The sequence below is a fragment of the Esox lucius genome, chromosome 3, assembly GCF_011004845.1.
Source record: "Esox lucius isolate fEsoLuc1 chromosome 3, fEsoLuc1.pri, whole genome shotgun sequence".
Lineage (NCBI taxonomy): Eukaryota > Metazoa > Chordata > Actinopteri > Esociformes > Esocidae > Esox > Esox lucius.
Window position 1 is genome coordinate 19364749 of NC_047571.1, and position 12991 is coordinate 19377739.

General features: G+C 37.0%; 1 protein-coding gene across 3 annotated transcripts in view; it reads right to left on the reverse strand.

Moving 5' to 3' along the window:
* Nucleotides 1-12991, reverse strand: part of si:ch211-14a17.10 (putative leucine-rich repeat-containing protein DDB_G0290503) — a 28531-nt gene that overhangs the window by 12423 nt on the left and 3117 nt on the right. Inside the window, exons 4-33 of one of the 3 annotated variants that reach the window (XM_010889301.5) lie at nt 12577-12601; nt 10664-10732; nt 10266-10355; nt 10099-10167; nt 9929-10012; nt 9635-9721; nt 9359-9442; nt 9154-9228; nt 8901-8990; nt 8716-8802; nt 8153-8242; nt 7968-8057; nt 7761-7850; nt 7593-7655; nt 7305-7367; nt 7131-7199; nt 6845-6928; nt 6651-6737; nt 6409-6492; nt 6212-6280; nt 4614-4700; nt 4397-4474; nt 4217-4309; nt 4039-4128; nt 3497-3586; nt 3203-3265; nt 505-567; nt 339-407; nt 181-258; nt 12-98 (exon numbers count right to left, since the gene is read on the reverse strand). In XM_010889301.5, coding sequence (XP_010887603.2) covers nt 12-98; nt 181-258; nt 339-407; nt 505-567; nt 3203-3265; nt 3497-3586; nt 4039-4128; nt 4217-4309; nt 4397-4474; nt 4614-4700; nt 6212-6280; nt 6409-6492; nt 6651-6737; nt 6845-6928; nt 7131-7199; nt 7305-7367; nt 7593-7655; nt 7761-7850; nt 7968-8057; nt 8153-8242; nt 8716-8802; nt 8901-8990; nt 9154-9228; nt 9359-9442; nt 9635-9721; nt 9929-10012; nt 10099-10167; nt 10266-10355; nt 10664-10732; nt 12577-12601 — 2347 coding nt within the window. The remainder of the gene's footprint in view (nt 1-11; nt 99-180; nt 259-338; nt 408-504; nt 568-3202; nt 3266-3496; nt 3587-4038; nt 4129-4216; nt 4310-4396; nt 4475-4613; nt 4701-6211; nt 6281-6408; nt 6493-6650; nt 6738-6844; nt 6929-7130; nt 7200-7304; nt 7368-7592; nt 7656-7760; nt 7851-7967; nt 8058-8152; nt 8243-8715; nt 8803-8900; nt 8991-9153; nt 9229-9358; nt 9443-9634; nt 9722-9928; nt 10013-10098; nt 10168-10265; nt 10356-10663; nt 10733-12576; nt 12602-12991) is intronic. The other 2 variants (XM_020045541.3, XM_010889311.5) reach the window with 2 other exon arrangements.

Here is a 12991-nt window from a genome sequence, read left to right on the forward strand (position 1 = left end):
ATAAAACTCACTATTGTTTGGTTGTGGAGCATTTTTCTTCAGTTGCTCAGTTTTAGTTGTTAGTTCTTCGGTTTTTGCCTTCAGTAATTCTTGAATCTCTGAAAGATGAGGAGAAATTAATTGGGGATCTACGCTTACACACAGAAACACAAGCGATATGCTAAGAACCTTGACAATTACCATTGGCCTCTTCTGCAGAAGATGCTGTCCTCATCTTTAGATCTCCTACTTCATTAGTCAAAGACCACACCTCAAGAACTGACAAGAAAATTTGTAATAAGCTGAGTACCTTTCTGAATCAAACAAAATCAGTGCTGACAGTATATTTATACACTTACTGAGTTTGTTGCTGTATCCTGCTGTTTTCTCCATTCCATTTAATGTAGTTTTAAGCTTACCCTGGAGATCTGTGAGAAACAAACCAAACATTATTTTGAACAGGCTTTATTGAAAATGTTTTGTATTGTTTTGATCATCAGAGAAAGGAAGGAAGGTGAGGCTCACTGTCATATCTTTTCTGAAGTTCAGAGCAATATGCGTGCTTATCACTCATCCTCTTCTCCAGATCTGTAAAATAAATTATTGATAAGATAAGATATACAGCTCTAAAAAAAAAGGAGAAAAGTTAAGGAAAGTTTTGAGTGAGGTACAGAAGCGTTCAATTTGCAGTGGTCTCTTAATTTTTACCTTTCGGGTTCCTCACTCAAAACCTTCATTTTCGATATTTTGGAAAGGAAAGAAAAAGGTGCAGTGGTCTCTTAATTTTTTTCCGGAACTGTATAAGATGTGTGCCAACTTTAGTTTGGACTTAGCATAGAAGATCAAGCATTTAGTTACACAACCTGGTTAACATGTGTAAAGAAATGAAACCTAGAATGAATCTTAAAAACCTTTAAACTGCCCCCAAAAAGTATTCAGACCACTTCACTTTCTCCACATTTTGTTGGGTTAACAATACAAACTCGTCCGGAAGACACTGTAGATGCTAAGACGAAAATCTGGGTTGGGTGTATATGTACTGCTTGATGTAAAATGCAAGACAGCCACTGTCATGCAGTTACAGTAAAAGCAGGGGAATGATAAGCAGCTGGGAATGTCTACAGGAAAACATTGTGAAAGAACATGAACAGTCAATTTCTTTAGTATCACTAGGGTACTACCCCAAACCTCCTACCAAGATAAATAATCCAGTACTGGAGTTCTGATGTCAAGCGAAAATGAAATTGCATAAGAGGTCATCTATCAATGGAGCATCCCTCCTTTCATGGCCAATATGTTTTCAACCCCTTGTTTTCTGCTGGTGGAAAGATTGTTGGCACCTCGTAATGCCAAAACACATATACAACTCACCTAAAGGATTATTAGGAACACCATACTAATACTGTGTTTGACCCCCTTTCGCCTTCAGAACTGCCTTAATTCTACGTGGCATTGATTCAACAAGGTGCTGAAAGCATTCTTTAGAAATGTTGGCCCATATTGATAGGATAGCATCTTGCAGTTGATGGAGATTTGTGGGATGCACATCCAGGGCATGAAGCTCCTGTTCCACCACATCCCAAAGATGCTCTATTGGGTTGAGATCTGTTCTGCCATTTCAGTACAGTGAACTCATTGTCATATTCAAGAAACCAATTTGAAATGATTCAAACTTTGTGACATGGTGCATTATCCTGCTGGAAGTAGCCATCAGAGGATGGGTACATGGTGGTCATAAAGGGATGGACATGGTCAGAAACAATGCTCAGGTAGGCCGTGGCATTTAAACGATGCCCAATTGGCACTAAAGTGTGCCAAGAAAACATCCCCCACACCATTACACCACCACCACCAGCCTGCACAGTGGTAACAAGGCATGATGGATCCATGACTCTACCATCTGAATGTCTCAACAGAAATCGAGACTCATCAGACCAGGCAACATTCTTCCAGTCTTCAACTGTCCAATTTTGGTGAGCTCGTGCAAATTGTAGCCTCTTTTTCTTATTTGTAGTGGAGTTAAGTGGTACCCGGTGGGGTCTTCTGCTGTTGTAGCCAATCCGCCTCAAGGTTGTGCGTGTTGTGGCTTCACAAATGCTTTGCTGCATACCTCGGTTGCATTTTTGCCCCCACAGGACTGCCGCGTACTTGATGTTTTTCCCTTTTCACACCATTCTTTGTAAACCCTAGAAATGGTTGTGCGTGAAAATCCCAGTAACTGAGCAGATTGTGAAATACTCAGACCGGCCTGTCTGGCACCAACAACCATGCCACGCTGAAAATCGCTTAAATCACCTTTCTTTCACATTCTGACATTCAGTTTGGAGTTCAGGAGATTGTCTTGACCAGGACCACACCCCTAAATGCATTGAAGCAACTGCCATGTGATTGGTTGATTAGATAATTGCATTAATGGGAAATTGAACAGGTGTTCCTAATAATCCTTTAGGTGAGTGTATATATATATAGAGAGAGATTCAGGTTGTAAGGAAAAGGGGTGTTATACATTTTCAAGTATGTGTATAAGAGTTGGGAATAAAAATTGTCTTATGCAATAAATGAAGGGAGGCTGCAGTTAGAAGAGGACTGGTTTCCACCTTATACAAGCTGGTTGGCTTTTCCTCCCTAAACCACAGTGCCCCAACCAAATGTGTTAGGAGCAGGACAAAATAGAATACAATATGGCAAAATACACAATCCATATCCAACTGTGTAAAAATAAGATTATTAAAATCAAGACCTTGCACACGGTACTAATGCATCTGCTTTTAGGATCGTCTAAAAGGTTTTGGACTGAGGTAATTGATTTGCTGTCTGAAATCTTCAAGATTTGTCCCACTTTGTCTTACTGTGGGCCCACTGGGCAGTAGGGTGTGTCATATCAAAAATATACAGTGCATCAATGCCCTGGAAGACTTATCAGAGAATTGGACAATACTTATGAACTAGAAAGTGGGCAAACCTCCATGTTTTGGTATAGACAATCGGTTAGTGGACTAATTGGACTTGGTGACTATGGAGTGTGAAGCATCTGATCAATCAGATTATTATAATGGTTTCGATTTAGAAGATCTTGATGGGACCATCAGAATGTTTTGTAAAGTTTAGACCATAGCTTTCAACAGTCATTGTGTTGTCTTTTTGAATACAAAATAACAATGGAAAACACATTTAAACTAGACTAAAATCAGATAAATTCAGCTGTTATCTGATCTTGGCTTACCTTTGTTCTGGGCCAGACATCTGGTGGTCTTTTCCTTTTCAGCTTCTAGTGTTTGTTGAAGCTCTGTAATTCAAGTATGTGCAATTATACATACAGTCCAATTTCTTTTCTTTTTCACTAACTGGTATTTTTATTGATCTATATGCTTTGGGAAAATATCTGATATGAATGGTCAAAAGAGCTATTAGTAGATATTATTAGTTAGATCAGAACATGTCTGCTTGTCTAAATGAAGCCCATAATATACCTATCAAAATATTTGATAACTATGCTACACAAAGTAAAAACACTCACCAGTAACGGTAGCAGCAGATGCGTTCAGTCGCTGAGAGGCAGCATATCGAATGTCTCTGAGTTTCTTTTGTAGATTTAGAATTTCCACAACTAAGAGCACAACATTTTTTTGTTATTTTTAATTAGGATTTAATTTAGATTTGGATTGCATTCAAAATACTTAATTTTACGAGGTCATGGTAACTACTTGAATTAATTGTAATAATTAATAGTTACCAAGCAGTGTACCAACTAGTTACAGACTGTAATTCCAGAGGTGTAACAACACATTTTTGTTACCAAGCATTTTCAAGTTAGCATGGAAAAAGAAACCAAAAAAACCCCAAAATATTTCTATTGGGAAAACCCCATGTATTGAGTTTGTCATGATAGACAACATTTATTTTTATTATTATGAGTCAATGCTGGATGCAGCTGAGAAGAAACAATACAATAAATTGATGAATTTTGAACAGCTAAACAACTTCTTAATTACAATAACGATGTGTAGTCAGCTATTTATTAAATATTTTTCCCAATTGTATGTTATTCTATATACTCACTCAGATAATAATTGTTCCCGCCCATCTCCTTCAGTTCCTGAAGTTTATCTTCCAGTTGTTTCTCCCTTTCTTTAAGCTGTGTTGTTATTTCTGAGAGAAGAAATTATGTGATTTATGTCACAATCTGAGACACCTGCCTTTTCATGCATTTCACAATATAAACAATACACAATATTACCAGGAATATCAATGTCAGGAGTAGCATCTTTTAGCTTTTCTAAGCTGTTTTCTATTTCAGTAATTTGATTCCTATGTTTTGAAAATTCTGGACCTAAAAAGAAAAACAAGACATAATTGTGGCTTAATGTCAGACATTAGAAAAAAATAATTGTCCTGATTGAGCGATTGCTCTACCTACTCTTTTGATCGTCTTTTCCAATTTGCTCAACCAGCTTGGCCAACAGTTTTTTCTTGAATTCCAATTGTTTCTCCAACTCTAACAGAGAAATGACTTGTTTAAAGGAAATCACGGCCAGAAAAATAAATACTTAGACAAAAAGGGGAAGTAACTGAATCATACTTGAATTGTGTGATAGTCAACTGGTCTAAAATAATTGAATATGAGTGACACTTACCAACTATTTGAGCTGTGGTTTGACTGTGAGTTGACAGTCTTTTCTGGAGATGGACAATCTCACTCTTTAATGACATTATCATAAGAACTAAAACATAGAAAGCCATGAAATTAGACAAGACTGTACAGTAAATATGTAAAGTTTTCTAGGAATTCTGAAGTGAATGTGTAGTTTTGTACAAAATAATTTGACAAGTAGACTTGTGTAGCGTTCAGTAATGTAGGAAGAGAAGTGTTTTTGTCAGACCGTGTGAGTGGAGCCGACCAAGAAGAGTGAATTTCCCTTCCTGAGTGACTGACCCCATGTTAAATAGTATAGTGGTTAGAGACGCGGACTGCCAAGCAAGAGGACCTGCGTTCGAGTCTCTTCACAGTCAAAACAAATTGTCTAAAGATTTGTTCAGGATAGACAAAAACTTGGCTGGCTACAACCTTCAGTAGCTACGTTATAGTAAGCCTAAAATAAAACTGTTCACGGTTATATTGAAACTATTTCTTGTGAATTTTCGAAAGTACGCATCCTATGCATGCTTTTTGGGGTAATATACAGATCACAATCCCTTGGGCAGTAAAAGAGTAGGGGTTTCCACAATTCTCTCATCTTTTCACTTGACGAAAAAGTAAGTTATAATCACCTATATTGACAGTTATTGTATCACTGTCATTCACGAATGAAAGAAAAAGGACGTTGGTGTGCCATGAAATGAAATAGCTAAAAAGCCATTCTTTCATAGATGCTATTTGTTCATAGATAGTTATTAGATGCTATTTGTGGTGGAGGTCAACTTAATAAGAAACGTTAGTTTCAATGCTTAATGGTGTCTAACGATATACTCAAACCTGGAGTGACAAAATGATCTAATGTTGAGATGCTATACCAACACGTGGCATATTGTAACGAGGAAGATGCACCATCCCCACGTGGTATTCGGCGTGCGTCATTGCTGGCCTTATAGTCATGCCGCTCCTCCTCCCACGGCACTGTCATGTCTTGTTATTGCACACACCTGGTGTCCATTCCCTCATTAGGTTGCCTATATTAGTTCCTGTGTTTCTGGGTGTCTTTGTGTGGTATTGTTCTATGTTTGATGTATTGTACTGTGCGATCTACAGAACACGTTATCCGTTTGTTTTGCTCTGTGACGCTTCCTTTCTTTTGGAGACTGTGTAAGGATAGTGTTCAGTTGTTTTTCCTGGAAATTGGAATATCTTATTACTTCGATAAAGTAATCAAATACTACAACTCCTGCATTTGGCTCCTTCTCTCTGCACACCACCACAACATCTATTACACATATGTATAGATCCATGGTGTAATGGTTAAAGACAAGGCCTCTCACGTGGGAAACCCAGGGTTGAATCCAGTGAGGGCAACAACATTAATCATTTCTAATCACAGGCTGGCTGAACTAGGCTTGCCTGGTTCCTTTTCTGGTTAGTAGTGATCAGTAGACCATGACCACTTCTTGTGTCTTCCCTGGTGTCTTGTATCAGCCAAGATGACATGGTCAAAGCTTGGGACCAGCTGGTCTGCATTTCTTATTCCTGTATAATTACTTAAAGCCCTGATTTACCATGGTAACCTACACAAAAACTCACCAATTTTTGAGTCATCATTTTTCTTTTCCTCCATTTCAGCAATCAGTTCACCAAGCTCTTTCTGTAACACTGTACAAAATATGTCAACTAGAGAGTTTCCGGCAGAATATAGTATGTTTTGTGAATGGGTCTTAATTAAAAATATATTTATTTGAAATGACCTTGTTGTTATCCATAGGATGCCTCTTTCAACTCACCTGCAATCTGGTCAGTGTTGTCTTGTGTTTCTGGTCCTTTTTGGAATTCCCAAATCAGATTCTGCACCTGAATCATTCTCAGAACTGGAAACGCAAAAGCACATTTGAAACAATCAGATTGAATGCAGCTTGAATAAACTTATAATGAGGAATATCTTATTTGTAATTCAAGAGTGTTTTCTAATATTGTAATTGCATTGCATTACAGATTTTAGGAGGGCTCAAATCAGCGGAAGACATACTATTTTGTCCGTTGGAACTTATATCCTGCAGTTCTTTGCTCTTCATTTTTAGTTCTCTGTTTTTTTGCTCCAGTTGCTTTTGCAGCTCTGAGGGACAGACACATTTAAAATTGCCAACAAATAAACCAACAGGGGTTTTGCCTTATGTAGCACATGGTATAAGGAAAGGAAAGTATACTGGTAGTGAAACTTACCATCAATCCTGTCAGAAGCCTCTGGGGACATTATTTGAGTCCTCAGCCACTTTACTTCATCATTCAAAGCCACAATAGTTAGAACTGGCAAAAACAACCATACAAACTATTACTGATCAGTAGAATTCTGAAAACTGTTCACTACAGAAAATAACAATTACTGAAAAGTAAGCTATTGTTATCTTTCACTGAGAAAAACAAAAATTGCTGAACCTACCATCTGACCACTGTTCACTATGGATAAAATATTATACAGTAGCAGAAACTGACCAACTGGCCAACTCACTCAGTTTGGAGATTCCTGAGCGTTGATTGTTCAGCAAGTTTATTTTGTCCTCTACTTCCTCCTTTACCTCTGTGAGATCATTAACAAAACAGACTTTTGATTGTGAAGAGAGTCTCAAGATCTTAAAATGTCAGGACGATGTGTGACAACTAGTTAAGAAAGAAAATATCTCACTGTCAAATTTGATTTTGAAACTGGCACACGTTGCGTTATTCTCCATCAGCTGCTCCCGGAGGGCTGTGTGAAAAGGAAGGAACATATAAATACAATTCACACTTTAGTAATTCAGCAGACGCTGCTATCCAGTAAACAACCAGGACAAATGAAGCTATTTCACCTCTTTGCTTCAGGGACTCATGCAGACCTTTCAGTTACTGGCTCAAACCTTTAACTACTAGAACATCTGCTAGTCACTCTGTTTATTACACCTGCTGGTAAAATGGTCCAAAGAAATTGCCTTACCTTGATTTTCAGCCTGAAGTTGGACAATATCTTCCTTTTTGCTTTCAATTTGTTTTATAAGGTCTGGAGTTGAAACAGTTCATTGTAACAATTTTTATAATATCCTTCAAAACACTCTAGTATCCCTCAAAAGATTTGTTGGAGCATTAATGACAATAATGATCTCACCATTGATCTGGTTTCTTGTTTTCTGGTGCTCGTCTTTTCTTTGTACCTGGAAGTCTCTCTGCTCCTTCATAATATAAATGATCTGAACGACTGGATAGACAAAAATAAGTAACAGATTATATGGGATTATTTGAGTGTGTCTCCATTTTTCAAATCAGTGTTTGAAAATACATGTCAAAGCAGATCACTTTTTGCTGCTTCTCTTACTCAGCTGTGTGTAAGCATCCTCTTCCCCTTTCACTTTTTCCTTCCAGGACTGTAGTTGCTTTGCCTTCATGTTCAATTGTTTCTGAAGCTCTAATAGAAACAGTGCCTTTCACATTCTTCCATCATGTACTAAAATCTAGTGCAAAGTAGTTCAAACACAAACAGTGGTGAAACTAGGACTCTACCTGCATGTTGGTCATTGGTCATCTTTTCGAGGTTTGATATTTGCCTTGAAAGGTTACTTATTGTATTTTGCAGCTTCAAAATCTCCTCAGCTAAAATAAGCAAGCAAAAAGCAGTTGGTAAGACATGCAGAGACATTAGGATCTTTGATCTGTCAGGGACCCATTTATATATAAAAGCTTTATATACATTAAAAATAACAATAATAATCAAAAACAATAATTTTGAAAATGTGTCTGTGCCTGAACTTACATGACTTACTGATGGAATTTACATAGTTGAGCAAAAGTTAATACTGTAGTTCATCCAACCTAAATATTTACATAGTGGATAGTGGATATAAAAAGTCTGCACACCCCTGTTAAAATGCCAGGTTCTTGTGATGTAAAAGAATGAGACTTTTTCCACCTTTAATGTGACCTATAACATGAACAATTAAATTGAAAAACAAACAAATAAAAAACTAGACTTTTTATATCCACTGTACATTACCTCTTTTCCTTTCCTGTTATTTATCTGCACAATATAGCCAAGGATCATTATGTAGAGGGACTTGTCCACTTACTTAGCTCCATGTTAGTATTGTCCTCAGGCAATTCTAATATCTTGTCTTTAAGTTGCTGGATCAAATCTTCCAGCTGCTTTTTTAAGTCTATTGTTAAAAATGCAATGAAACATGATCAGAAATTGGTGATACTCAATGTACAACTCCATTTAGCAAATTCTGTCTATTTACAACAATTTACTCACTAGTCATCTCAGTTTTGGATTTCTCATTGACCTCCACAATCCTTTTCTGTAGCTCTGCAACCTCACTTTCCAATGTCATAATCATCATCACTGAATGGTCAAGAGAGACATATAACAATACATTCTGGAAGATAAATTATTCTCACAGTATTCTTTGTTCACTATTTTGTGTGTGTGAGTGAATGTCTATGGACTGTTGAAATGTTTATTTTCAGCTAAATCCATTTTAGTAATCCATCTGAAAGAAGCTGACCAATTTCTGTGTTGTCACTGCCCATGGGGTTGCTTTCTAGTTCATTGATCCTGCGGTCCAGTTGTCTCTGTAGAACTAATAGACACAGCAGTAGTTCAGTAGTAAACTAACATCCATAGAAGGCAGGCTTTTTGGAAACACAAGAAAGTATTACACTGGGAAATATAATACTTATGAATATTAAATTGTTTAGTTTATACTGTACCAGAGATTTTGTTTAAAGTCTCTTGAGTGCGATTTGTTTTCTGCAGCTCCCAGATTTCAGTTTGCAGATCAATGATCTCAAGAACTAAAATATAATAAAATATCAGAATTTAAGTAATGTGTTTTGCAGGTATCAATCTAAAAATAACTGCACTTTTTGTCATGCATGTGAGAAATTGTAATAAAAATAATTCCTTGACTTTAAACCCCTTTCACATCATTCATCATCAAATGAACAGTAAGATGGTTTTAAAAAATAACAGAATGCTTCTCTTACCAAGTTTAGAGTTCTGACTATTCTTTTCCAGTTCTTGTGTTTTAAACTTCAGTTGTCTTTTTATTTCCTCCAGGTCACTTTGTAGTTCTAAAAACATATAAACATAAATTATAAAGAACCATAAGGTACTTGATATTTATAATTTAGCATGGTAAAAAATGCTCATAGAATAAATTAACTCACTGCAGCAAATTAAACACGTATTGTGACAGATATTGACTACATTATGACTGTAAGTGTCCTTGTAAACATTTTAATTGTAATACAGAGAAGCATACTAAACAACATTATCACCAGTGTTCTTGGTTGGAGTTGAGGTTAAGGAAATCTTTTTCTGTAGTTCTTTCACTGCACTGGTAAGCAATGTGATCCTAAGAACTGTAATGGGAAAAAAATATGAGTGACATTGTTTCTACCTGTAGTCAATAATTTATACCAAAAACAATCAAGCCAGCTCCACTCACCCATAATCCCTTTGTCATGTGATATCTGTTCCAATTGTCTCATCTTAACCTCCAACTCAGATTGCAAGTCTGTCAGATATATTGTTATGAGTGTTGTTCCAAGCATTTTATGATACATCTCTCCTTATAATTTTAAATAATGGTTGTATTGGTGAGGTAACACTTACTTTCAATTTGACCAGATATGTTCACGGTGCATGTCCCAGATTGTACTTTTAACTTTCTCACTGTGGCTTGAAGATTATACGCGTCTTGTTCTAAGAGAAATAATAAAGAGTTTTAGAGCAATTCTGAAATCTCTGACTGCATTCATCCCAGTCATCATGTCTGTACACTTCATCAGACATCAATCTGTGGCAATTTCTCTGTATTGTACTAGAAGTACGAATGTCTGTCACAATAAGTTTACATAAATGTGCCATGAACGTTTTACGACAAAATTATGTTGACTTTCTGTACTTGTTATTACATTGTTTTGACAGTTTTATAAGGTATTAAAATGTCATTCTACAAACTGAATTTTACAGAATTTTCTTTAATCAGATATAACAACATTACTGCTAACCCAGTTGAATGGCGTGCCTGGTTTTCTGCTGCAATTTTCTTTTTGTTTCATCCAGTTGCTCCTCCAGACCTGAGAAACACAGTTGTGTTAGAATTACATGGGTTCCATTGAATAATTTGCGACATCACATTTAAGTATTATTTATTCAAACAATATCCAAATGCCTAGACAACAATCTTCCCTGTCAGTATGTATGTAACAGTATATACAGTGGGGAGAACAAGTATTAGATACTCTGCCGATTTTGCAGGTTTTCCTACTTTCCTACTACAAAGCATGTAGAAGTCTGTAATTTTTATAATAGGCACACTTCAACTGTGAGAGACGGAATCTAAAACAAAAATCCAGAAAATCACTTTGTATGATTTTTAAATAATGAATTTGCATTTTATTGCATGACATAACTATTTGATCAATTACCAACCAGTAAGAATTCCGGCTCTCACAGACCTGTTAGTTTTTCTTTAAGAAGCCCTCCTGTTCTCCACTCATTACCTGTATTAACTGCACCTGTTTGAACTCGTTGCCTGTATAAAAGACACCTGTCCACACACTCAATCAAACAGACTCCAACCTCTCCACAATGGCCAAGACCAGAGAGCTGTGTAAGAACATTAGGGATAAAATTGTAGACCTGCACAAGGCTGGGATGAGCTACAGGACAATAGGTAAGCAGCTTGGTGAGAAGGCAACAATTATTAGAAAATGGAAGAAGTTCAAGATGAAGGTCAATCTCCTTCGGTCTGGGGCTCCATGCAAGATCTCACCTCGTGGGGCATCAATGATCATGAGGAAGGTGAGGGATCAACCCAGAACTACACGGCAAGACCACAGTCTCCAAAAAAAATAGAGCTTTTTTTAAACTCCACTCGCCGTGTTTGGAGGAAGAAGAAGAATGAGTACATCCCCAAGAACACCATCCCAACCGTGAAACATGGAGGTGGAAAGATCATTCTTTGGGGATGCTTTTCTGCAAAGGGGACAGGACGACTGCACCGTATTGAGGGGAGGATGGATGGGGCCATGTATCGCGAGATCTTGGCCAACAACCTCCTTGGGTCGTGGCTGGGTTAGGGTAACGACCCGAAACACACAGCCAGGGCAACTAAGGAGTGGCTCCGTAAGAAGCATCTCAAGGTCCTGGAGTGGCCTAGCCAGTCTCCAGACCTGAACCCAATAGAAAATCTTTGAAGGGAGCTGAAAGTCTGTATTGCCCAGCGACAGCCCCGAAACCTGAAAGATCTAGAGAAGGTCTGTATGGAGGAGTGGGCCAAAATCCCTGCTGCAGTTTGTGCAAACCTGGTCAAGAACTACAGGAAATGTATGATCTCTGTAATTGCAAACAAAGGTTTCTGTATCAAATATTAAGTTCTGCTTTTCTGATGTATCAAATACTTATTTCATGCAATACAATGCAAATTAATTATTTAAAAATCATACAATGGGATTGTCTGGACTTTTGTTTTAGATTCAATCACTGACAGTTGAAGAGTACCTATGATAAAAATTATAGACTTCTACATGCTTTTTAAGTGGGAAAACCTGCAAACTCGGCAGTGTATCAAATACTTGTTCTCCCCACTGAATGGAAGGAAAATGTGTCTAGAATTCAATCTTACAATTACAGCCTGAGTGAATCTCATATTCAATAGAATTGTTTACATTTTTCACATATGTGACAAGACAAGACATTCTCCCCAAGAAAAGTATAGCAAACAGTGTCAGCATGCTTTTTAAATGGGGAAAACCTGCAAAATCAGCCGTGTAACAAATACTTGTTCTCCCCACTGTATATAATATCTCCATATTATGTATTTCAGTTAAATTAATGAATTGCTGTGAAGCTGGTGTGTTTTATGATACCACAATAGTACTTCATATTATATAAGTAACTGCATAAGCACAGTACTCACCAGAACATCTGTTCACAACAGTGCACTGTAAAAAGATTATTTGAGTTAACATGAAGGATGAAGGCAACCAGCTGTCGCACAATTTCTACTTCACAAATTTTTCGTAAAGGAAGGTTTGAGCCAGTATTTCATTACTGTACATTATGTTTGCAGTACAATGACATGCAATTTTTTTTAGATTCAGAGATTCAACAGACGTTCAACAGACTTTCAATAGAGATTCAACAGGCATTTGAAGTAAACATTTAAAAGTTAAAAACTACTTGCATTCTTCATTGATAACTATGACTGACTTTTCAAAATATTCTATGTTAGGTTGGACAACTTTTACAGGCTTTTATTTGATAACAAAAGGTTTCATAGGAACTTCACTCCAAGTTCAAAATATTCTGCAGTAAGGCTGGACAACTTTTAC